The following is a 26,664-nucleotide window of genomic DNA, read 5'->3' as shown; positions in this document are numbered from 1 at the left end:
AGATCAGTGGGGCTGAGCACAGTGGGTAAGAGGAAGGGTTGCTAGGAACTGAATGTTTATCCCCCCACCCCCATACCTGTGTTAAAACCCTAATCCTCAATGGGACAGTATTGGAGATGAAGCTTTTAGGACGTGATTAGATGATGAAGGTGGGGTCCTCATGATGGAATCAGTGTCCTTCTAAAAAGAAACAAGCAAGAGTTTTCTCCTCCTGTAATGTTATCTCAGATGAGATGTATCCTCGCCTGCTCTGCCATGTGAGGACACAATGAGAGCCTGGCCATCTGCAAACCAGGAAGTAGGCCCTCAACCCAGCCTTCACCTTGGATTCCCAGCCCACAGAACTGTGAGAAATAAGTGTTTGTCATTTCAGTCACCCAATCTGTGGTATTTTTGTTACAGCAGACCAGACAGACTAAGACAAGGGTGATGGAGATGAGATGCAAGAGGTCGCAGGCAGGCTGTGCAGGGCCTGTGGCCCGAGAGGGCTGTGGATTCTACACTGAGTAGGTGGAAGCCACGGCAGGTGCAGAGCAGAGGAATGAGAACAACTTGTGTGTTAACAGAACCAACTGGAAGATGTGCCGGACATAGCCCTTGACTCTCAGAAAGAGCTCTCATGTGAGACTGCATGCCCTAGGCTGTCTCCTCAGAGACAAAGGTCACAGCCATGCCTGGAAGGATGTGAAACTCATCACCTCCTGCTGGGGTTCTGTGGACACTCCAGGCCCCACCTGCACTTAAGCAGGACCCTCCTCAGGACCCCCAACCCTGTGAGGGTGCCTATTGGGCCTTTGACCACAGCCATACCACGCATGTAGCCCAGCACTGACTTCAACAGGGACCTCACCTGCACCCACCCACTCCATTCCCAGGAGCTAAGCCAGGGAGAAAGTGGTATCTAAGCTCATGCCCTAAAGTGTGGGGCACTCAGACCCAGCTTCCCCTGCCCCAGGCAGCTGTACAGAGACCTAGGCAGTTACAGGGCCCAGGGCTGCCTTCCCTGGACTGAGTGCTAGGGAGAAACTTGAAAGACGCTTACCTTCAGGGTCACCTCTGGGGACAGAATGGACAGAGTTGGGGTCAGTGTCCTCCTCTGGCCGAAGATGGGGCAGAGCTGGTGGCTGCTTGGGCACTTCCTGGATAGGTGGGACCTGGGTGGCCTCATGGGGAGGTGTGGTCAGGATGGTGTGGCTGCTGGGCTTTGTTGGGTTTCCGGGAGAACTCGATGTGGCCTGAGACTGGAGGACACTGGCCGTGCTTGACCCCAGCATGGGGCTGGCTCCCTCCTGTCCAGTACTTTGTGGGGTGGCCTGGGCATCTGGGATAAGGTTATCTTCGGGCCTTGCCCTGGCATCTGCCTTCTCCTCTTGCAAAGGGAGACTGGGCTCGGCTGGGCCTGCACCGGGAGGCCCATCGAGCCCCCGAAGGCCACCTGCTGCCAGTGGCTCCCTGACAGCGATGTCCTCCCTCTCCTCCTCCCCTGCCCCCTGGCTGTCCTCCATCACTCTCCTGGCTTTGGCTTGAACAGGAGCTGGCGGACCCAGGGCAGCAGCCGCTGTTGGCCTGAGGAGAACGGCCAGCCAGGGGGTGGCCTGGATGGCAGACAGTGGCTGACTTCCACCTCCCAGGGTGGCTGGGGCCCCTGTGCTTGCCTGAAGCTCGCCTGCCAAAGCCGCTGCGGCTTCTGCTTCAGCCACCTCCTGGTCATAACTGTAGGGGTCTTCATAGTGTCGCTCAGGTTCATTCTCCTCAGCATCTGAGAAGTTCCCACTGGTGGCAGTGGGCATGGCCTTGGCATCTCCATGGCAACTGGGGACCTGGTAGCAGATGAGCTCACCACCAGTGTCAGGACAGTGGCAGGCCTGGCACGGTGGCAGGTGGACTGTGTGACCAGCAGCATACTTGCGGCCAGCGTGCACGCAGCCCACCTGGCCGCACTGCGGGCAGCTGTCAGCTGCCACCACAGTCTCGATGCAATTGGGTGGGAGCTCGGGGCACAGCATGAACTGGCAGCTGATCTTGCCGCCACCTGGTGGGCAGGAACACTCAGTGCTGCCAAAGTCCACAAAGTAGGACTGGCCTGCGGGTACACGGCCACGCACGAAGCCACCCTGCAGACAGTCATAGTACTGGTAGCCCTCGCAGGCACAGCCCTGCTGCACGCACGTGGCACAGCAGGCACCCGGCTCCAGCGCCTCCTCGATGCAGTTCTCCAGCGGTGGGCACTCGACACCCGTGCAGTCCTGCCGTGGGGCTGCTGCACCTATGCTGGCACCCAGGGCCAGGGCCAGGGCCAACCAGGCTCCTACAGGCTCCCAGAACATCACCATGGTCCCACCGCCAGCCCAGGTGCAGCCCAGGTGCCACCTCGAGCCAAAAGGTCCCCTCTCCTGCGAGGCCCTGGGGGAATCAGAAAGGACACCTGTCAGCACCATATGGGGCCTACACATGAAAACACATGCACCGCCCAGGCACACACACACCTGCACATGGCTGGATGAAGCCTCAGGCTCTTTCACTCACACACATGCCCTTATCCCAATGTCCCCATGTCCCCAAGCATAGTGTCTGGTGGGGCAATGACAGAACAATGGCCACTTAGTGTCCAGCACAGCCAGGAAAGGAGATCTGCCTCTGCTAGCCACTCAGCCAGCACCAACCGAGCAGATCCTCTGTGCACGAATCCTTCTAGAACTTGGGGTTTATTCGCAAACTAGAGGCCTGGTGCATGAAATTTGTGCACTTGGGAGGGGGATCCCTCAGCCCAGCCTGCACCCTCTCGCAGTCTGGAAGCCCTCAGGGGAGCGGGCCTAAGCCAGCAGTCGGACATCCTTAGCACTGCCACAGAGGTAGGAGAGGCTCCCGCCACCGATGCTGTGCTCGCCAGCCGGGAGCCTGGCTTCTGGCTGAGTGGTGCTCCCCCTGCGGGAGCGCTCTGACCACCAGTGGGCAGTTCCTGCATTGAGCGTCTGCCTCCTGGTGGTCAGTGCACATCATAGTGGCCGGTTGTTCTGCTGTTCGGTTGATTTGCATATTAACCTTTGATTATATAGGATAAGACAGGCTTCATGGCCATTCTGCTAGCACTGACCCTCTGATGTAGGGAGGGAGATCATAAACCCACAGCAATTCAGTGGGTTTCTGAATGTGATAAGTACAATGAAGAAATGAATGAATAAGAGCAGGGAAACGGAACAGGGAGTGCCGGAAGCTGGTTCACCCTTGCGGCTTGACACAGTTGCTGCAGGGAAGAAACATCTGCACAGCTTATCTTTCAAGGGACCTGGCGTATATGGCATATGTTTGCTCCCCCTCTTAATGCTATGTGTTTTAAACAGGACCACCTCCCCTAGAAAGGTTGTTTCCCCAGGTGAGGATTTTTCCCTGAAGTTAGGGAGGGAATAAAACCCCTTAACTAAGTGCCAGGTGGGTAGTTAATCACTTTAACTACGAACAATCACGCTTAAGCTACATAATCTTTACTCCCTGGAATGGAGATAAGAAATGCCCTAACCTTTGGAATAGAAATTGATAGGATTAAAATCAACTGGTATAAAGACAGATGTAACAAGACAATAAAACACAGATCCTGGCTGGAGAACCTCGCTATGCTGATGAACTGAACCCTGTCTCCGTGTCCTTCCTTCTTCGCCGACTCTGTCCGCACCTTTGGGAACCCCTGGACCTGCTGGGGTTAGACCCCAACAAGGGAGTAACCAGGATGGTGTAGCTGCTGGCTTTGGGTGTGAAAGAGCTGATTTTAGCCAGGGTGGTCAAGCAAGGCTTCTCTAAGGAAGTGGCATTTGAGCTGAGATCTGAGTGAATCAATGGAGACAACCACCTGAATGTCTGTAGGCAAAGTATGTCAGGCGACAAGAATAGCAGGTACAAAGGACCTGGGGCAGGACCAGAAGGAGGGAGATGAGGAATGGTAGAACACCATCACTGCTGAGCAAATTGAGCAAGGGTGAATGTGATGGCAGCCAGATCATGCGAGATTCTGATTACAGTGCGGGCTGCTGGAAGCTGTGGCCTGGAATGACTTGATGGGCTCTGTTAGGGCTGCTTTGTTGAAAACATGGGAGCCGGGCCAGAGCCGAGAAGCCAGTCATAGGAGGCGGGAGAGGACAGTGGACAGGGGAATTTTGAAGTAGAGTTGACAGGATTTGCTGCTAGACTGCATGGGTGTAACAGGAGAGGAGTCCATGATGAGCCCAGGTTTTGGCCGAAGCACCTAGAAGGATGGAGCTGCCGCTTCCTGAGGCAGGAAAGGCTGTGGAAGGAGGGCCATGGACCCACAGGGGAGACATGCAGTTCAGTTTGGCAGTACTGAGTTTGAGAAGCCCAGGGATCATCCAAGTGAAGATGGTAAGAATGCTACCGGGGACAGGAGTCTATGCCCAGGCCAGGGGGCCAGGGAGGTTGCTGGACTCCAAGAGGTAACATGCACATCCCCCAAGCTGAGAAGCCACTCCAGGAAAGGGGAGGGCTCCATACACCCAGGTTGATTCGGAATCGGTCTCAGGGAGAACCAGGCCTGCTGTCCCCATAACAAAGTCAGCGACTCTCCATGGAAGTAGAGTGGACAGCACAAAGGCCTTGAGTCAATGCTCAAGTGTCATTTAAGAAAAGAAACATTTGCAGACCTAAATCCTCCTCCCACCCTCCATCTGCCTTTCCATTCATCACACACTCACATGAACAACACATCCTAAGAGGGAAATATTCCCACCAGAGGTTGGCAGGCTCCTCCCAGAGGACCTTTGTTGCTACCCAGGCCCACTATACCCCACCCACCCCACCGTGCATTCTCCTACAAGTCAGTCCATTAGTTCTGCTCACCCTCTCGGCCCCCACAGTGACCTGGCCCTAGGACCCTATCCCCCAGCATCATGCTCTGCCCACACTCAAGTGATTCTATATCTTGGATTCACCCCTGCCCCAGGCCCAGAGTGATGATGAGGAACATTAGAGCCTGACTTTGTGTTTTCCTCATTCACTGTGCAAATCTAAGCAAGGCCCTTGCCCTCTCTGAATCTCGGCTCTGCATCTGTGTACAGTGAAGAGGTTCTACCACACCTTTGGTTCTGGCCAGGAGGCCACAGGTACTATCTAGCCCAGTGATGGTGAACCTTTTGAGCTCGGCGTATCAGCATTTTGAAAAACCCTAACTTAACTCTGGTGTCGTGTCACATATAGAAATTTTTTTATATTTGCAACCATAGTAAAACAAAGATTTATATTTTTGATATTTATTTTATATATTTAAATGCCATTTAACAAAGAAAAATCAACCAAAAAAATGAGTTCGCGTGTCACCTCTGGCACGCATGTCATAGGTTCACCATCACTGATCTAGCCCATGACTGCACTTGTTTATCCCACATGGTGGGTTTTTAGTTTTAAATTAGTTACCAATTGGAAATGTTCACATGAAAATTCAACTCCTCTTGAAAACCATTGAACCCTGGTCACCCTAAGATGTCACCCAGGACATGGGGCTCTCAGTCCCACAAAGGCCACATGACCTCTCCACTCATGGTGGCAGGGTCTGTTTGAGATCAGAGTTTCCCCAGGCTCACCTATGAACTGGGAACCCATGGTCATTCCCACTGTGGCCTCCAGCTGGGAGAGTGGAGGTCTGGGCCCTGCATGCTGCTCAGAGTCCCTGGTGCTATCTAAAGGTTGTGTGCCCATCCATGAGGGGGATGGGGCCAACTGAGATGTATCTGGAGGAGGTGGACCAGTAAGGAAGGGGGGAGTTAGCCTCAAGAGGCCCTGGTACATCTCTACAACTGCTCTGAATGTTTCATGGGCCCATGGGTGTGTATGTGGTTGGTGGGGGGTGGGGGACAGGCACACTCCCAAGATGGGAGCTCACCAGGCCCAGGAAGAGGCAAAGCAAAACCCACACAGTCTCAGCCCTATTCCTGCCAACTAAAAAGCTGGATAATGCATGCACATTAATAATAATATGATTACTCAATTACCAGCCAAGGGCATGTACCTAGGTTGCAGGTTCAATTCCTGGCCCCGGTTGAGGCATGTGCAAGAGGCAACTAATCAAGGTGTCTCTGTCACATCAATGTTTCTCTCTCTCTCTCTCTCTCTCTCTCTCTCTCTCTCTCTCTCTCTCTTCCTCCCTCCCCTCCACTCTGTAAAAATCAATGGAAACAAATATCCTCCAGTGAGGATTAACAATAATAATAATACTATTTAAGACTAGAGGCCCAGTGCATGAAAATTCATGCACTGGAGGGGGGGGTACCTCAGCCCGACCTGGCCCCTCTCACAGTCCAGGAGCCCTCAGGGGCGGGAGGCAACCCGGCAATCAGGGGAAGGTGACGCCCCATCACACCTCTGCTGCTGCCACTGCCGGCAGCACAAGTCTCAGCCAGGCCTGGTTACCTGAGCCTTGGGCGGCCCTGGGTGGCTGGGCAGCCTCCATCAGAGGCTTGCCTGCACCTCAGGCCGGCCCTGGGCGGCTGGGCAGCCAACATCTGAGGCTTGCCTGCGCCTCAGGCCGGCCCTGGGTGGCTCAGAGGCTGAGGGAACTGGGCACCATCTTGTGGCTGTGGGCGCCACCATCTTTGAGGGCGTGGCAGTCAATTAGCATACTCCCTCCTTATTGGCTGTGGGCACCACCATCTTTGTGATGGCATGAGGGTCAATTAGCATATTCCCTCTTTATTAGATAGGACTAGAGCAGTGATGGTGAACCTATGACATGCGTGTCAGAGGTGACATGTAAACTAATTTTTTTGGTTTATTTTTCTTTGTTAAATGGCATTTAAATATATAAAATAAATATCAAAAATATAAATCTTTGTTTTACTATGGTTGCAAATATCAAAAAATTTCTATATGTGACACGGCACCAGAGTTAAGTTAGGGTTTTTCAAAATGCTGACACGCCAAGCTCAAAAGGTTCACCATCACTGGACTAGAGGCCTGGTGCACGAAATGTGTGCACTGGGGGGAGGGTGTCGCTCAGTCCAGCCTGCACCCTCTCCAATCTGGGACCCCTCGGGGTATGTTTGACTGCCAGTTTAGGCCCGATCCCACAGGACATCCCTCTCACAATCCAGGACTGCTGGCTCCCAACTGCTCGCCTGCCTGCCTGCCTGATTACCCCTAACCGCTTCTGCCTGCCAGCCCGATCGCCCCCAACTGCCCTCCCCTGCCGGCCTGGTCACCCCCAACTGCCCTCCCCTGCTGGCCTGATCGCCCACAACTGCCCTCCCCTGCAAGCCATCTTGTGGCTGTGGGCGCTGCCATCTTTAAGGGCGGGGCAGTCAATTAGCATATTCCCTCTTTATTAGATAGGGTGATGATGATTATAATGCCAGCTGACCTAAGTGACCACTGGGCAGACACTCTGAACAGCAACATATATGCAATTAAGCCTATCTGAGCAGTGTATGACGCTGAGTTCTCGTGCCCAGTGAGGTACCTAAAGACATCGCTCCAGGTCCACACATCCCTGGTGGTCCTTGGGAATTTGTCTGGTGGTAGGAGGAAACAAGGCAGAGGTAGGCCACCATGCCAGTACCTGTCCCAGATCCACCCTGCTCTCCACTGAGGATGCTAACCTGGTCAGAATGTGTCCCCAGGTTCCAGCATCCTCCAATGGCAGCCTCCAACAGGACATCACAGGATGGGAGAGAAAGGTTGGGCTGTTCATTTCCCACCCCTTTCTCCTTCCCTCCCAGGCAAGGGGTTGGTGGTGGCTGTCCCTGCTCCCCCAAGGCCATAGCTCCTGGAGGGTGACCCTGCTGGGTTCTAAAACCTGCCTCTCCCCCACCCATGCAGGCCCAGGGTGCTAAGGACACCCACCCATCCACCCACCATTGCTACTCCAAGAGCTGGTTCATCCCCTGTAAGTTCCCCCAACCCTGCTCCCACCTGTTCTAAGTCTCTTCATTAACTACTCTTCCCATAAACCCGGTATGGACCCTGAGAAAGAAGATATCTACCAAGAAGGGTTCCTGGTAGTTTGACTGACCTCGAATTTTAAAACAGAGCCAAGCAGCCATTTCTGCACAAGGGCCTCTCACACAAAATGCACTTCAGGGAGAGGCCTGCACTGAACTACCTGCCTGCACTGTGTTCCTGCCAGCTAACCAGGCTCCTTATCAAGGAGTTCCTAGAATTGTATTTCAACCAATTGGATTGAGGCTTTCCCAGTCCAGTCCCAGCTATGCACCTATATCCCCCATCAGCATTTTTACCAGACAATACCATTCAAACTGCAAGGACTCGGAGTCTTCATTTGCATGAAGATGAACCAATCGGAAACCAGGCAGGGACTTCTGTCTATATAAGCCACTAGCCCTCTGGCTCTGAGAGAGCCCTTTCCCTTTCCATCAAAGACTGAAGACTGCATTCCAGGCTGAAATGTCAAATGCCTTGCTCCAGCCTAGCTGAACAGGGGCCTTGCCCCTGGGCCACCTCACCCAGGGCTTCTTCACAGCATATTCCACAGCCGTGCAGTCTCCTAATTGAGCTGTAACACTATTGAGCTGGTTTCACAGCCCTGCTATATCACAATTGAGCTGTTTGCACTGAATAAAGTTTCCTTCTTCACTGAACCCCAAATTGGGAATTTCTGTTGGTGTTGAAATGGCACCAAAGACCATCAGCTGACACCCATGCTGGGACCCTGACAGTCACACGCCTGTGAGGACCCCACAGAACTAGAAGCCAACGATTCAGTGTGCACAATGCAACAAGGATGGACCTTAAAAATAGAGCACTAAGCGGAAAAGGTAAGAAATAGAACAAGATAGAGAGCCAAACACTACTCATGTCACATAAAAACGCACACTCAAGGTAAAAAAATAAATAAATACCACTTGCAAAACATGGGCACATAAACAGATTCACACAGAACAGAACTGGAGGTCTGCCTATAGTGAGGAAGGGAATGGCTTAGGAGCAGAGATTGTAGATAAACGAACCAATAAAATACAAGCAGTACCTTGCAGAGAGCAAGATAATAGCGTGTTATTAGTTAAGGAGTGTATTAACTCAATTCTTAGCTGGGGTCTAGCTGAGAAAACCAAAAAGATTCCATACTGGGCCCCTGTCTAAGCCAGAACCCCAGCTTGGCAGGGAGGGGGCTGCATTCAGCTGAGGTGGCCAAGAAGGTGTGACCACTTCCAGCCATTACACAGACCTCATCTGTCACTTAGCTGGGATTGGCTGAGGGATGGGTCCGGAACCACGCCTAACCAATGAGACTCAGAGCTATGACTACTCCTACCAAACCCCTCCAGGAGGCCTGCAGCCTTTACCTGTGTGTCTAAAAGCACTGAACCACCTGGGAAGATGTGGGGCCACCCTACTGGAGAGACCTGATCACTGCACTGGGCTTGAGCAGGAGCCCATTTGGGAGACCTTCTCTGCGAGGAGGCAGGTGTACCACCATTGTCCCCAGCTAATGCTACATCAAGCTAATAAAGGAGCCTGGCCTTGCCCTAAGCAAATTACATGACTATTGCTACTTTCAGCCTCCAAGGGTAGCTGGTTATGCAGCAATGTCTCACCTGAACCACTGGTATCTAAATCAACAATTATAAGCAGACTAGAGGCCCTGTGCACGAAATTCATGCATGGGAGGGGGGGTCCCTCAGCCCGGCCTGCAGGATCCCTGTAGGATAGGGCCTAAACCGGCAGTCAGACATCCCTCTCACAATCCAGGACCACTGGCTCCTAACCACTCACCTGCTTGCCTGCCTGATCACCCCTAACCACTCTGCCTGCCTGCCTGATCGCCCCTAACCGCCTCTGCCTCGCCCCTGCCACCATGGCTTTGTCTGGAAGGATGTCCAGAAGACATCCAATCTATCCAGTCTAATTAGCATATTACCCTTTTATTAGTATAGATAACCCAGCAGGGAGGCATTTCTATAGGACAAACACCCACCTCCTCAGCACACAGGAAAACAGGGAGAAGCTGCTCTGGACTAAAACAGGCCTGGGATATAACCACCAGAGCATGTGGGATTCCTAATGGGACTCAGCATGAAGAAGCCTATTGAAAGACATGGGGACTAAGTGAGGGACCCCAAGGACAGACTGAGGACCAAATGACAGCAAGGAGCAGCAATCATTCTGTGAGGTGTGATGTCTGGCAAATGCTGGCATTTAAAAAAAAGTTAACATTTTTAAATATAATCATGTCTATGACATACTATAACATATTTCATCATGAAAAATAGCCAAAGGCAATATTATGCCAAAAAAGTTAACAACTCTTGGGGGGAAAGGGGGGGACATCTGTAATAGTGTCAGCAATTTAAAAAATGCTAACAATTATGAAATCCAGATGATGGATATCTGGGTGTCCTTTCTTGGCTTCTCTATTTTTTTGTTTTGTTTTGTGTGTGTGTTTTTGCCACTCTCCACAATAAAGAGCCACAAGGACAGGTTCAGGTGGGAAAGAAAGACAGGGAGCCATCACCATGCAGAGTCTAGGAGTGTGTCCAGCCCTGTACAGGTCTGTGACTCCCACGCTGAAGATCCAAAGTGAATTCAAGGCAGAAGCAGAGGGCAGGTTGAGGTCATAGTCTGGGCTGTTGCAGCTTTGGTCTTCATTGATCAGATCCCTGCTGTGGGTGGGGGCAAAGCTGGAAGGGAGGTCTGTGGCATATCAGTGTCAGAGGTGCCTCAGGGTGCTGCTCAAACATCAGCTACCTTCACTCACCCTGGCTACAAGTTCCTCTCCCTGCTGTTCCCCCTCCAAAAACACACACACACACACACACACACACACCCCTACAGTATGGTAACACCACCTCCTTTGACAAATTAACCTTGCACCCATCCATAGCAGGCCCAGATGAAAACTCTCTGGGCTGGCAAGGCCACCTTGGTGCCTCCTAGAGGACCCCAGGGGACATAAATCCATCACCAGAACCACCATTACTAAGAGTAGGGTCTGGCCTCACATAACTTCAAATCACAAGGTAAGGAAATTCTGCCTTTTTCCACTTATCAGATCCTTAGGATACTGACAAGAATATGCTTGCCAGAGCTAGCAAATAAAAATACAAAGCATACAGCTATACTGGAATTTCAGATAAATACTGTGTAATTGTGTAGTATAAATTGTCCCATGCAACACTTGGGACCTACTTATTCATCGTTTATCTGAAATTTCAATCCAGCTGGGAACCTACATTTTCACCAGGCAACCCTGGATAAAAGCAGCATCAGGGTGGTGCTGGCAACGCTTGAAAATGCCTTGAATACTTGCAGGGGGTCTCTCTTTTAAATAAGACACTGGGACTTCCACACAGTCAGGGGTGACAGAAGGGAAATCAACATACAGGATACCTGTTGACAAACCAATTACAAACACAGGCGTATCAGGAGCACCTGGCCTCCCACAGTCTCCTCTAAAGGCAGCACTTCAGCTCCTACACAGCAGCCCTTACCCAAGTCCAACCAGGAGAGCAATCACCAACCAGCTGCCAGGCCATCCATCCACAGGCCATGTTCAGGGCCCACATGGTACTTTTGAAATTAGTTGCAAACATTATAATATTGCAATGTTATTGATTTAGGTTTTAATATTTAAAATCAGAACATCTTGCCCAGGCCAGGTAGCACAGTTGATTAAAGCATCCTCCCAATACACTAAGGTTGCGGTTCGATCTCTGGCTAAGGCACGTGTAAGAATTAACCAAGGAGTCCTGGCCAGGTGGCCCAGTTGGTTAGAGCGTTGTCCAAGAGGTTGCAGGTTTGATGCCCAATTGGGGTGCATTTGGGAAGCAATCGATCCATGTTTCTCTCTCATATCAATGTTTCTCTCTCTTTCTCTCTCTAAAAATTAATAAAAAACATATTTTTGGGTGAGGATTTTTTTAAAAAGGAATTCATCAATGAATGCATAAATAAGTGGAACAACAAATCAATGTTTCTCTTGCTTTCTCTCTGAAAATCAATCAATAAATAAATGATTTTTTTAATAAATAAACCCTGGCCAGTGTGGCTCAGTTGGTTGGGTGTCATCCCATGTCCATGCACCACAAGGTAGCCAGTCGATTCCCAGTCAGGGCACATGCCCTGGTTGTGGGCTCCATATCTGGTAGGGGGCATGCAGGAGTCAGCTGATCAATGTTTTACTCTCATCTCTCTCTTCTCTCTTCTCTCTCTCTCTCTCTCTCTCTCTCTCTCTCTCTCTCTCTCCCCCTCACTCCCTCCCTCTCCCCCTTCCATCCTTCCTTCTTCTCTAAAAATCAATTTTAAATATCTTTAATAAATAAATAAGTAAATAAAATGAGAACATTTTACAATGAAGCTGAATTTCTAACTTCTCTAGGAAATCAGAAGGTGGGGCCTGACAGCAGAAAATCACTGGTCCACGTGATCCACACCTATTCTCCACTGCCATCACTAGGCTCAGTGCCGTCTCTCTGTCCTCCTGGAACCTCCTGGGCTCTGGGCTCCTCTTGTCCACACCCAAAGGAAAGAGGCCCAGAGGAGGTGGGAGTTCCAGTTCCCTCTAGCCCAAGGTCACCTGAATGTCCAGGTTTCCTGGGTTAAGACTGCCTCTTCTCTAAGTGATGGACAGTGGACATTTTGTCCCTAAGGAGCCTACTCCTACATAGATGGCCAAGTAGACCTTGGTATGTCAGTCACAGAGGAATCCAGTGGCATTCTCCCAGCCATACAACACACACAACTGTAGGAGGGAATACAGGACTCACAGTCTTAGCCCGGGACCTCTAGAAGCAAAGCTGAGATGGATTCTTGTGTTTGTGGTTTACTGGGGGGGCGGGGGAGGGGGGGTTTGACAGATGCTCACAAGAAGGAGAAAAGGGGAAGCAGGATAAAGGAAAGGATGAAGCTGGGCAAAGATGTGGCCTCAGCTGGAGCCTGGCACCAGCCTGATCCCATGGGAGCCCTGCAGTGTGACTGGCACTCCAGGGCTCATCCTACTCACAGAGGTAGTACTCAGTCACTGTCATGGACCCAGGTAAGGAGAAAAAGGGAAAGTTATCTCCCAAGCATGTGGGGAAGGCAACTCCTGTGGACCCAGGGAAAGCATTCCAAACCTGTGGCCATTAGCAGCCCAAACCTGGGGCAGCTGCGAGAAGAGTGCACCTTCAAGGGATGGGGAGCCACACAGGACACCAGCAGTGGCCAGAGCGTGTACCACACGGACACATACACACACCCGGGCAGATGCTGGTAGGACAGTTTGGTCCTAGAAACTGTCCAAAAAAAAAACCTTTAGTTTATAATTCAGCCTGTCCTCACCTCAGCCTCAGAGAGGTAAGAAAGTAATATACTAAAATAGTGTTTGCACACCCTAGTCATAGCAGCATTATTCACAATAGCCAAGTGGTGGGAGTAACCCAGTGCCCATCAACAAGTAAACAGATAAGACAAAATGTGGAATATTTTTCAGCCCTAAGAAGGAAGGACATCCTGACACCTGCTACACCATAAGTGAACTCAGAGGACATTGTGCTCAGTGAAATAAGCCAGTCACACAGGACAAAGACTGATTCCATGCATATGAGGTCCCCAGAGACAGCAGGGGCTGGGGGAGGAGTCATGGGGAGTTAATGTTTAATGGGTACAGAGTTACAGTTTTGCAAGATGAAAAAGTTTTAGAAATGGATGGTGGTGATGGATCCACAAAATGTGAGTGTACTTAATGCCAATGAAGTGGACACTTAAACATGGTTAGCCTTGGCCAGGTGGTTCAGTTGGTTGGAACATCATCCCGTACAACCAAAAGGTTGTATGGGTTCAATCCCCGGTCAGGGCAAGTATGGGAGGCAGCCGATCAATGTTTCCCTCTCACATTGATGTCTCTCGCTCTCTCTAAAAATCAATATAACATGTCCTCAAGTGAATATTAAAAAAAAAACACAATTTTTAAATGGTTAAATTGTTCACTTTTGTGTTATATATATTTTACCATAATAAAAAAAAAACAGTAACACATGTGTACTATGGAGCTAAAAGCAAATAATCAAAGAGCAGAGACAGAAAAGGGAAAAAACCACACTGAAGATCCAACAGGAAACAAAAGGCTGTTCCTGAGACCGCCCCTTAGTAGTAAGCTTCCTGGCAGCCAGGACCAAAAGGAAATTAGAAGATAACCCCACACTCCTTGTCTGATAAGAGGAAGTCATCTAGTTCACTGGGGAAAATAAACTTGTTTTGGCACAAAATGTTAGGAGGAATTGTAACTGGTGATAGGTTCATATTTATAATCATCACTTCCTCAGTGCTGACACAATGCCAAACACTGGACTGAGAGTTTCCAGGAATGTTTAATTGCTTAGCCATGCTCTACAGATAAGGAAACTCAGGCCCGGACAGGGTAAATGATCTGTCCAAGTAAACGGTGCTTCACTCTCCCTCACTTAGATCCCAGGTCTGTCTGGCAAGGCAATAGGTATGGCCAGCGTCCTTCAGTATGTAGATATTAATCAGGCACCTGCTACTTGCCAGCCCCTATTACAGGTACTGGGATGTGGTAGTAAACAAGACCAACAAAATTCCTACCCTCATGTGCCCAACATTCTGGTAGAAGGAAGAAACAAGGAACAAATAAATAACAAGATGATGTCAGGGTTGTGAAGAAGAGGGACCAGCGTATTCCTTTGGCAAGAGTGGTCAGAGCAGGCCTCACCTAGGAGGCAACAGTTCAGCTGAAACTTGCCTGTCAAAAATGTGGTGCCATGCAAAGATCTAGGGCCGTGCCGCAGTTTGCTGACCACTGATCTAGGGGAATGGAATCCTAGGCAGAGGTAACAGCATGTGCAAAGGCCCTGAGGTAAGAACCAGCTGGACACATTGTAGTTGGCATGCACAGAACAAAGGAGAGAGTGGGAGTGCGACAGGACAGAAAGAAGTTAGGGAAAGCTCCCAAGGAGTGGACAGATGTCACAGGCAGAGAAGCCACTGGGTGCTCTCACCAGAGCCCCCACCTGTGCACTTGATCACAGGGAAGCAGTTAGTGGCAGGAACTCCTGCCGTGGTGGCAGAAGCCAACAACAGCAGAAACTCCTAAAACCAGGTCAGTGCAAGATGGAGGGAAACTTAACCAGAGAGGGCCCCAAGCTCATTATGGTGAAAACTGATACCACAAGTACAAGGGAAAAAAACCAAACTTAGAACAAGGCCCTTCCCAACCAGGAGGCCGGCTGAGACAGAATTTAGTGCCACAAAATTTAAAAACTGGAAACATATAAAGTCCCAAGAACTAACTGACAAGCACACAACGTGGACATGCACTTTGGCCCCTTTCACAGCCGCACCGTTGCCCGGCCCTCCCTTATCTCTACCTGGAGGAAACCTGCTTCGCTCTCCCTCACTTGGACTGGCACTCAGACTCGTTCTTGAAATCTTTCCTGCAATGAGTCAAGAACCTAAAGGTCCTGGACCTGCCGGGGGCAGGGCCAGACACCTGCACAGAACCAGCTGGGTGACAGGAGGAAATGAGGTAAGCAGCAGAGGAGAAAAAGTGAGTGAGTGGACGTGAAAATCAAGAAAGGAGAGCCCTGGCCGGCGTGGCTCAGTGGTTGGAGCGTGGGCCCCACGCATCTAAGGGTCTCGGGTTCAATTCCCAGTCTAGGACATGTACCTGGATTGCAAGTTAGATCCCCAGCCCTGGTCGGGGTGTGTGCAGGAGGCAACCAATTGATGTGTCTCTCTCTCCTTCTATATCTGTCTCTCCCCCTTCCTCCTTCCTTTCCACTCTCTCTAAAAATCAATGGAAAAAATATCCTGGAGTGAGGATTTTAAAAAAAGAAGAAGAAGGAAGAAGGAAGAAGGAAGAAGGAAGAAGAAGAGGAAGGAGGAGGAGGAGGAGGAGGAGGAGGAGGAGGAGGAGGAGAAGAAGAAGAAGAAGAAGAAGAGGAGGAGGAGGAGGAGGAGGAGGAGGAGGAGGAGGAGGAGGAGGAAGAAGAAGAAGTAGAAGAAGAAGAAAGGAGAGAAGCTCAAAAGAGAAAAAAGGTCAGTCACCCACATCTAGCACTCCAGGAACTCCACAAAGCATCCAGTACATTTAGTGGAAGTTGTTCCGATGGAGAGGTAGGGGCCATCACATTAGGTCACAGCACACTGGAAACTCAATAAGGAACTGAAGACACCCGTTTCAAGAAGTCTGAGGAAGACTCCAGTCATATAAAATACAAATTAAACCTAAACATCATTTAAGGCACACAAATGTACAAGGCAGCCCCAGAAAGCCAGCCAAGCCAAGCAGTCTCCATAAAAGTTTGGTGGTGGGTAGCTAGGTGGAGAGAGGCAGATCCAGGAGGTTCCCAGGAGCTTGTGGGGGTGGGTGGTGTCCTTCTGGTGATTACTCCAGGGTTTGTTCAACTGCTTTTATGTGCCTTTTGTATGTGTGCTTTTTCACAATAAAAGAGACTTTTTAAAGAAAAAAAAAAGAGCCAATAATAGTAGCTATAAAAAGCTAACAAAGGCCAGACAGGGTTTTAACACAAGATATGGAGAAGAGGGGAGGGAGGTGAAAAATAGTCACAAATTATCAAAAGAAAAGTGATCAAATTTGGCTTCTGTCTTTAAAGTCATATTTCCCTTCATTTCCTTGTGGGCGAAAGTCTGACTAATTGATGGCTTTGTTTGCAAAAAGACAAGTCAGGCTGTGAAAGGTAGGGTACAGGGCAGGGGCCTGGGAAAGGCCTGGGTCCTTGCAGGTGGGAGAGCTGGAGCAGGCCAGGCCAGGAGACCACCAAGGAGGAGGGAGGAGTATGTCTGGGGTGCAGGAGGACACTGGGTTCTGAGGAAACACTAGGTGTAAAGTGCTGAAGAGAAGAGGGACCCCAGGTGGCAGGCAGAGAAGGTGTCAGGAGCTCCGAGTCCTCACACGCTCACTGGTCCCTGTGGACCTCCAACGGGTGAGCTCATGAAATCACCAGGGAAATTCACCCTTCAAGAGGAATAGCCAGGTTTTTTCTCCCGAATAAAAAGCTTCTTATACCCTGTGTGAGAGCTGGCCCTGCATATGCAATAACTACCTCATTACCAACATAAGCAAGTAAGAAATTACAAGATGAATGTCCAGGATTTACAATCAACCTTTGAGAAGAGAAACTATGTTGCTCTCACGGCGCAGGGAGCTGAAGCCTCCTCCCGGTGAGGCAGGATGCTGGGAAGAAGAAACGCCCAGGCGGGTGAGGAAAAACAGCCCCAGTGGCAGCCAAGGCTGAGCTCACTGCTCTCCCCACCTGGCATGCCCACACCCTCCACGCAGCCCCAGATGGACAGGCGGCTTCGCACCCTGACCTCCCCCTCTCCTGGTGGTCCTGTCACTGGGGACTTCTCATCTGTTCTCCCACCTTTACTCAAAATCCTGAATGGGCCCTGGCCAGGTGGCTCAGTTGGTTAGAGTATCGTCCCGATACACCAAGGTTGTGGGTTCAATCCCAGGTCAGGGCACATACAAGAATTAACCAATGAATGCATAAATCAGTGGAACAACAAATAGATGCTTCTTTCTCTCTCCCTCTCTCTCTCTAAAATACATAAATAAATAAAATTGTAAATTATATCTTTTTAAAAATACAAGGGTAGTTCAATATTAAAACATCAATGCAACCCACTAAAAGAAAAATTCTATATGATCATCTCACTAGATCCTGGAAATAAGTACAGTATTCAATAAAATTCAACATTTTGTGATTAAAAACTCTGATAAAAGTAAACTTCTCGTGATAAAGAGGACCATTCTATGGGAATGACCCCTCCCTAGCAAGCACTAAGAATGAGTTCACCCGTCTCCCCTCCCAGAGAATAAACTGGCCTTTAAGGGTTAAATGCCTCCCTTTGGGAGCACAAAGGTGGGATTTTAGGGGCTTTGCCAGGCCAGTGGGAGATAAACTTTGGGGTCCACCCCTCCTCAGTAGCCTCTCAAACCTTGACTCAGCCCCTTTCACACTTTCCAGTCCCTAAGTTGAGTTCAGGAGTCCAATACAGAGCCCACCTGTGCTGAGAAACCCAGCAGAGGCTGAACTGCTGCGAGGAGGTGAGCAGTCTCCCAGGAAGGGCCTGAACCAGGTTGTACCCTGCCTCTGGGCTCAAGCAGATACTCTCCTGCTTTCTTTTCCCCTTCTCTTTTTGATACAAGAGACTTTTTGCACGGGAAGCCAAAAGACAGAGTCTTTTCTAGAAGAGATGAGGATACTTGTGAGTGAGTGTGTGTGTGTGTGTGTGTGTACGCGCATGTGTGTGTAGGAGTTTCAGTGTGTGCATGCATCTGTGTGCATGTGAAACATAATTGTATATGAATGGGTATGAAGTGGGTGTGTGTATAAGGTGTGAGTGTGGGTGTAACTATGTGTGTGACTGAGAAATGTATATGTGAAGTATAAGTGTGCGTATATGAGTGGGTGTGTGAATGTGAAGTGTGTTTAAGCATGTGCAAGCATGTGTGAGTCTATATAGGTGTATGACGGCAACTGTGAGCATGCATGTGCATGCTCACACACGTGCTGAGCCTGGCGGGTCCCTGCCCCATGTCCATTCTCAGCCAGTGGGTCACTGCTCCCCAGGGGTCCGACCACTCCCCTCTCCCTGCCTGGACACTGCCTCCTCAGGCCTTGCATGACTGGCTTCCTACTCTCGGGACACATCCCTGCCCCTGCCTCATTCAGTCCATCAGAGTCCATCCAAACTGTGGACCACCACTTCCACTCCGGACCTAGGTGCACAGAGCCCTGCCAGCACCACTCCACGGGGCTCCAGAGTGCCCTGAACACACACATTGTGGGCTGCATTCCAGAGGGCCCGCCTCCTCCCTCCAGCCACAGGGTGGTTATCAGGAGCTGGGACTGGCAGGCTCCGTCCTTGTTCCTCGGAGCTGAGAGCTTGTGCTGCCCTGTCCACCTGCTCGTCTCCCTGACTAGACTGTGCCTCTAAAGCAGGGACCCACTCTCCTGCTCAGCCCGGACTGAGGGGCTGGCCCATGTGGACACTGGAGAATGCTTTTGGTGGGTGGGTGGAGATGGGTGGATTATTTAATTTGTGCGGCCCCAGCACAGGGCTAACAAAACATGGAATGAGTTACAAATGTGAGTGTCCCTGGTTGGTGTGGCTCAGCTGGTTGGAGCGTTGTCCCATGCACCAGGAGGTCAAGGGTTCAATTCCCAGTCAGGGCACATACCTAGGTTGCAGATTCTATTCCCATTGGTGTGTGTGTGTATGTGTGTGTGTGTGTGTGTCTCCTCTCTCCCGCCCTTCCTCTCTCCACTCCTCCCTCTCTAAAAATCAATTTTTAAAAAAAAGATGCAATGAAACTAGACCACCAAATTATGCCATACACAAGAATAAACTCAACATGGATAAAATGTAAGTCATGAAACCATAAGTATGAATAAACCATAAGTTAGAAGAAAACAGTAAAATCTCAAACATCTCACATAGCAGTATTTTCACCAATACATTGCATAGGACAAGAGAAACAAAGGAAAAAATTAACAAATGGGATTACATCAAACTAAAAAGCTTCTGCACAGCAAAAGAAACCATCAACAAAATGAAAAGGTAATAGTATGGGAAACCATATTCACCAATGATACATCTGATAAGGGTTTAATTTCTAAAATATACAAAGAACTCATACAGCTCAACAAAAGGAAGGCAAACAATCCAATCAATGGCAAAGGACCTGAATAGACACTTCTCCAGAGAGAACAAACAGATGGCCAATAGACACATGAAAAAAATGCTCAAAGTCATCAGAGAGATGCAAAATAAAATGACAAATGAGTTATCACCTCACATCTGCCAGAATGGCTACCATCAACAAATCAATGAACAACAAGTGCTGGAGAGGATGTGGAGGAAAGGGAACCCTTGTTCACTGCTGGTGGAATGCAGACTGGTTCAGCCACTGTGGAAAACAGTATGGAGTTTCCTCAAAAAACTAAAAATGGATTTGTCAGTTGACCCAGCGATCCCGCTTCTGGGAATATATCCTAAGAATCCCAAAACACCAATCAGAAAGAATAAATGCACCCCTATGTTCATAGCAGCATTATTTATAATAACTAAGATCTAGAAACTGCCCAAGTGCCCATCAGTAGATGAGTGGATAAAAAAGCTGTGGTACATTTATACCATGGGATACTATGCAGCTGCAAAAAAAGAAGGATATCTTAACCTTTGAGACAGCATGGAGGGACCTGGAGTGTACCAGGTGTACCAGTTAATAATTCGGATTTTGTGATCAAAGAAAACACGATAATTTCAAGAGAAACATCAAAAGTGCTTTATTCAAAGTGATGTCCATTGCTAGCTACATATTTCCCCCATCTTTCAGGTAATTTGTGGATACCGTCCCAATAGAACTTTTCTTGTTTTGAGGCAAACCATTCAGAGACCCAATTTTCCACTTCTTTGTACATTTTGAAGTGCTACTCAGAAAGTACATGTGCCATCTATTGGAACAAGTGGTAATCTGAAGGAGCAAGGTCTGGTGAATACAACGGGTGGGTTAATACTTCCCAGGCAAGATCTTTTAATGTGTCTTTAACTGGTTTTGAAGTGTGTGATGGTACGTCATCATGAAGCAAAATTACTTTGCCATGTCTTCTGGCCCATTTTGGTCATTTTACGATCAAAGCATGGTTCAAATTGATTATTTGTTGTTGGTAGCTATCAGTATTAACGGTTTCACTTGGTTTTAGAAGCTCATAATACACCACACCTTCCTGATCCCACCAAACGCAGAGCATTGTCTTCTTTCCGAAGTGATTTGGCCTTGCAATCAATGTTGATAGTTGACCTGGATCAACCCATGATTTTGTGAGTTTGGGATCCTCAAAATAAATCCACTTTTCATTGCCAGTCACAATTCGATGCAAAAAAGACTTTCTTTCGTGCCGTTGAAGCAACATTTTACTGATGACTTTTCGGTTTTCCATTTGTCTTTCGTTCAGTTGATGTGGCCACCCATTTTCCTTCCTTTAAAATCTTTCCCATTGCTTGTAAATGATCAGAAATTGTTTTCTGAGCAACGTTTAATCTTTCTGCAAGTTGTTTTTGAGTTTGACATGCATCTTCATCCAATAATGCTTGTAATTGTTGGTCTTCAAACTTTTTCGGTTGACCTGGACGTTCTTTGTCTTTCACATCGAAATCATCACTTTTAAAGTGTTTAAACCAGCATTCACAAGTATCTTGAGATGAAGCATGTTCACCATAAGCTTCTCGCAGTATACAATAACTTTCAGCAGCACTTTTCTTCAAAATAAAGTAATGAATTAAAACTTCCCGCAAATGCTCTTTTTTTTTGGCATGAAATTCGACATTTTTAAGCATAATATCTATGATGTGAACACCTTCAGAAAATTTGACATATGAAGTTTTGAAGCTTGCAGTCAATACAACAAAATAGCATACATATCAAATCACATATATATCAATGTATGTGTAACTCCATCTATTGAAAAAAATCCGCATTATTAAGTGGTACACCTGGTATTATGCTAAACAAAGTAAGTCAGAGAAAGACAAATATCATATGATCTCACTTATAAGTGGAATCTAAAGAACAAAATAAACTAAATGAATAAAATAGGGCCAGAGGTATGGATGCATGGAACAGAAAAACAGACTGCAACCAGAGGGTGGGGTGAGGATAGGAGAGATTAATCAAAGAACATATATGTATATATCCATAACCCATAGACAAAGACAATAGCATGGGGAAGATCCCCTGATGGGGTGGAGGGGGGCAAAAAGGGAGAAAATGGGAGACATCTGTAATACTGTCAACACTAAAATAAAATAAATTTGTTTAAAAGACCCGCCCTGGCCAGTGTCCTCAGTGGTTATAGTGTCAGCCCACACACTGAAGGGTCACAGGTCTGATCCCCAGCCCTGGTTGGGGTGTGCAGGAGGCAACCAATCGATGTATCTCTCACATGTGGTTTCTCCTTCTCCTTCTCCCTCTCTCCCTTCCCTCTCCCTCCTCTCTCCCTCCTTTCCACGCTCTAAAAAAAAAAAAAATCAGTGGAAAAACTATCCTTAGGTGAGAATTAACAAAAAGAAAAAAGAAAGAAGAAAGAAGACCCATAAAGGTGAGTGCCACCAACAGGGCCTCCATAAATGGAGAAACTTGCTTGACGTCACCTGCAAGTCAGTGGCTAAGCTAAGCTGGGAGCCTCAGGTGGTCACAACCCCAGTGCGCATCTACCCTTACGTCTCATCTCACACGTCCTTCTTTCAGCATCACAGGCCTGGGTAAGGTGAAACAGGGACAGGCAGAAATACTGAGAGAAGCAGACCAAAAGCCAAGCAGACACATAGGGACAGAGAGAAAGCAGAAAGGGTGGAGGCAGGCAGGGCTACCCAGCAGACCCCAGTCCCTCAGCTCTGAGGCATATGGAAAGAGGCACTACCCAGGGAAACTCTGCACGTTCCGCAGGCCTGTCCCATGCCAATGCCCCAATTTATCTGCATGGCCCTGAAATTAAGTAATTTCTAGGGCTGCCTGCAGGGCCACTGGTGTGCAGCAAATGGCAGTGTCTGGCCTAGGCTGTAACCGCCAGGCCCCCTGAGGCCATCAGCAGCCACTGCCAGAGCAACCTCTAGACTCCCTGAAGTCCAAGGTTCAATTTTTAACCCAGCTCTCCCCTTAGGCTGCTGGGTGGCTCAGAGCATGTGACCCCGAGCAGCCATGCTTTTGTCTGCACATGAGCCCCATCACAGTAGCCACTTGGCAACACTGGAAGGACTCAAGGAGATGATGATCACAAATGTCAAACAACAGCTGAAAATACATGTTCAATGTAAAAAACAATTACTGGCCCCAGCTACTCTAAATCTCTCACAGTGCACCCAGCCAGTGGTTGAGTATCGACCTATGAACCAGGAGTTCACAGTTCCATTCCCGGTCAGGGCACATGCTCGGGTTGAGAGCTCAGTCCCCCGTAGGGGGTGTACAGAGGCAGTGATCACTGAGTCTCATCCTTGGTGTTTCTATTTCTCCCTCTCCCTTCCTCTCTAAAATCAATAAAAATATTTTTTAAATAAATAAATCTCTCACAGCTCCTCAAGTCTGCACATTCCTTTGTTCCCTCTGCCAGGCACACTCTCCTGCCTCTTAGCAAACTCCTATTCATCCCTACAGACCCAGCTCAATATCCCCTCTTCCAGGAAACCTTTCATCAGAGTTCTCTGCTTCCTCTTTTGACCTCTCTACACTCTACACAGAGTTCCTGAACCTTCAGAAGTCACAGAAAAGAAAAAAAAAAGAGTTTTAGAGCAAACCCTCAGAGAATAACTGATTCTGCCCACATCCTCATCACTCCGGGTGAATATGGTTTGGTTGGAAATCAGGACCCCATCCATAGCCCTTACCACCTCTCTTCAACTCCCTATTCTAACATAAGCCACCCAGATGGTAAAGAGCTTCTATGACTCATAGCAGAACATTCTCACATTCTCTGCAGGATGGGTCCCCCCGTGTGAGATAGGGGCAGGGAAAAATACACGGCCATTTACCTGGAACGGGCCAGAGATGCTGTGGGGATCTCCGCCCACTTCTCCTGGTATGAGAACCCCAATTTTCCTCTGGGAGCCACCCTCTCTCACCCTCAGGCCATGTGGACTGTTGGATGGCCAAGAGAGTGACTGGTAAGAAACAGTCATACCAGCCAGCCATACCAGCCATGCTGAAGCTCCTGAGCTCAAAGGAGTGAGCCTGGACCTGCTGGGCCACCTGACCATCCCATGGCAGAGCTTACCTTACAATTGCACAACATAGAGAATGCAGACACAGCCCTGATGGCATCTTCAGAGCTCCTGGAAACAGCCAAGCCTGAAGCTAGTCCCCTGTATATTTTTTGCTTAAGTTGTACTTTCTATCACCTGCAACCAAAATAATCCTTAAAACTATGACAAGAAAACAAGAACAGCAACTGTGTTATGTCTGTTGCTGACTAGACTCTAACAATGCTTGAGTTTCTGAAGTTATTAAACTTTGTCTGTATGGTGGACACCTCTTAGGCTGCAGCCTGCTTCACTGAATGCCTATTCTCAGAGAATGGATGGAGACAGCCCCTAAAGCCACATCAATATCGTGACTTGGTGACCTGGCCCCTGGCTGCTGATTAGCCCAGGATGCCTGTTAAGCTGGGCCAATCAGAGCGATTCCCCAGGACTTTGATCTGGGAAATAGAAGAAAACACAGACCATTTCCAGCAGAAAAAAACTTTGAGCCAGGATGCCTCCCAGCTGAAGGTGGGCACATTTAAATCATTTTGAGAAAATCAACTAGAGAAAGTGCAGACAAAGAAAGAAGGGTATGAGGAGTCCCTAGCTACTGCACTCCCTGGAGCCAGCGTCCTTTCCTGATGATGCAGGGAAATCATAGTGAGGGTTGGGGCCAGGTCATGGATGCATGTGCTACTGTGCCACATGCTAAGGAAGGGCCAATCCTCCCACCCTTCGCATGGGAAGCCGCAGCCATTCCAAGGGGTATACCTGGGTCAGGCACATCTGGCCTTGGGGTCTTGGTGGGGCATTTCAGGGATAGGTAGCTATAATGTCACCACAACCTTTCCATTCCCAGTAGTCCATTAAATGAGTTTCTTGCTCTCATAAAAGCATAAGATTGGGTACTCAGTTCAAGAAAACAAATGGGGAAGGAGGGGGTATGGTAAGAGGACTAGAGCAAAGTTCCCTCACACCAGGTCCTGTAGCTAATTAAGAACCTGTAGCCAATCGGCTATCACTGTGGGTGTTACTGTATTACCCAGGAAAAGTAATGTTAGTGAGCTCTGCTCACCCAAGCTCAGCAATTTACAGTGCACAAGGCACTTCCAAATTGGCCAGGCTTAGATGCCCACTTCACTCAAGCACTAGACCCAGCCCAGAGATCCCCACAAGCAGCCCCCATTGTCCTCTCCTTCAGAGCTGGAGCCCAAACCTTAAGCCCCAGCAAGCCTGTTGCCCCGTGGCACAGACCCCAGGCTGCAGGACACCCCAGGCTAAGCTGCTTTCCCCTCCAGAGCTCTGCACAGCCAGCACACAGGGTGCAGAGTGGGGGATTATGAGCGGTGGCCCAGGTCCCCTTTTTCCCCATGAGAACAAGCACCAGCCACGACCTAAGAATCAGGACTTAGTTTTGGAGAAGACATCCTCACAGCCCCACCCAGCAGGAAACATGCCAAGGAGGGCCCAGAAAGCAGGAGGTTCTGAGAAGTGGTGTGTGATGACCCCAGAGGGGCCTTTCCAAGTGAGGCTGGATAGCCATGCTAGGTGAAGCCAGAACTCAGGGCAAGGCCTATGGTGAGTAAGCACCCTGTTCATCTTCTCTTTCAACTAGTCACAATCACAGAACGATCTCAGGGCTGTGAATATGTCCCTGCCACTTGCCAATGTTCCTTTTCAACAAAGAGAGGGCAGGACTCACTGGCTCAAGGCTGGGGCGGGGAACAAAAAGTGGCGAAAATTTGGTCCTACTTTGCAGCTATTTTCATGGGTATTGCTAATTCCAGGCAAGTGAGCCTCATTTCTATCTACAGTTATGATAGAAGAACTCCTTTTAAAATAAATATAAATAAAACAGGGGAGGGATTTTTTTTAAAATATACTCGGTATAATGTAAAGGCATGGAAGTAGGACAATAGATCGAATTATGCTAATCATCACTTTATCAAAAGAGGAAGCCAACACCCATTGGATTCTTTTTCTTTAATATATTTTTATTGATTTCAGAGAGGAAGGGAGAGAGAAAGAGAATCACTGATTGCTCCTGCACACCCCCACTGGGAATCAAGTCCACAACCTGGGTATGTGCCCTGACCGGGAATCGAACTGTGACCTCCTGGTTCATAAGTCAATGCTCAACCACTGAGCCACACTGGCTGGGCACCCATTGGATTCTTTCCCAGGGGGCCTGCCTATATCAGCCCTGTAATCAGACAACAGCAGATGGGGATCCTGGGATGTGCATGGTCAAACAAGGTGGAAGAATTAATCTGCTATGAAGATACACAGGGGAACAGTTAAGAAACACTGATATGCTATGTCAGTACCAACTACCATGAGGACCAAGAAAGTTGAGAGTGTTGGGGAGGCGGGGGTAAAGGAGGATATACGTAGTTTGGTGTGCTTTTGAGGGGTTGGCTATGTGTCAAGAGCCCCTGTTTCCTGAGCTGGCCCTGATCCTCCCCATCCTGCCTCCACAAGGTCCCCACTCTGCCTGTCCAGTGCATTCCCCAGCAGGCTACACTCTCCTGCTCAAAACCCTCCCCTGCCTATCACTCCAACAACAGGCCACAGGCCCCTGTTGTGTTCTCAGGGGTCCCAAGAGTTCTCTACCAGAATATTTTTTTAATGTTGTGTTTTCATTGTGAGGAGAATCTAAGAATAGAATTTTCTGGATCACCAAAAGCTCACTTAGTGACCAAATACATGGCTGGAAATTTAGGGCCCTGATGGAGAACCCAGGCTGAGGAAGAAAGAATGCTGGTAGACTTATCAAGAACTGGTGTGTCCCATTCACTGTAGCACTATTTATAATAGCCAAGCTATGGAAGCAACCTAAGTGTCCATTAATAGTCGAATGGATAAAGAAGTGTTTTATATATATATATATATATATATATCTAAGCCATAAAAAAGAATGAAATCTTGCCATCTACAACAACAAGGATG

General features: G+C 48.7%; 1 protein-coding gene across 5 annotated transcripts in view; it reads right to left on the bottom strand.

Annotated features, from left to right (window-relative positions):
• The window catches only part of FBLN2 (fibulin 2), a 102,750-nt gene that overhangs the window by 68,899 nt on the left and 7,187 nt on the right, over positions 1-26,664 (bottom strand). For 4 of the 5 annotated variants that reach the window (XM_006085763.3, XM_014453175.2, XM_023751447.1 and 1 more), the window contains exon 2: positions 1,043-2,403. In XM_006085763.3, the coding sequence (XP_006085825.1) occupies positions 1,043-2,333 (1,291 nt within the window). In that variant the 5' untranslated portion in view covers positions 2,334-2,403. Of the gene's footprint in view, positions 1-1,042; positions 2,404-26,664 lie in introns of those variants that run through there. The other variant, XM_023751445.1, reaches the window with a different exon arrangement.

The sequence above is a fragment of the Myotis lucifugus genome, unplaced genomic scaffold (assembly GCF_000147115.1).
Source record: "Myotis lucifugus unplaced genomic scaffold, Myoluc2.0 scaffold_21, whole genome shotgun sequence".
NCBI lineage: Eukaryota > Metazoa > Chordata > Mammalia > Chiroptera > Vespertilionidae > Myotis > Myotis lucifugus.
The sequence above is the reverse complement of the archived record's forward strand: the minus strand, read 5'-3'. Positions and strand labels throughout refer to the sequence as shown.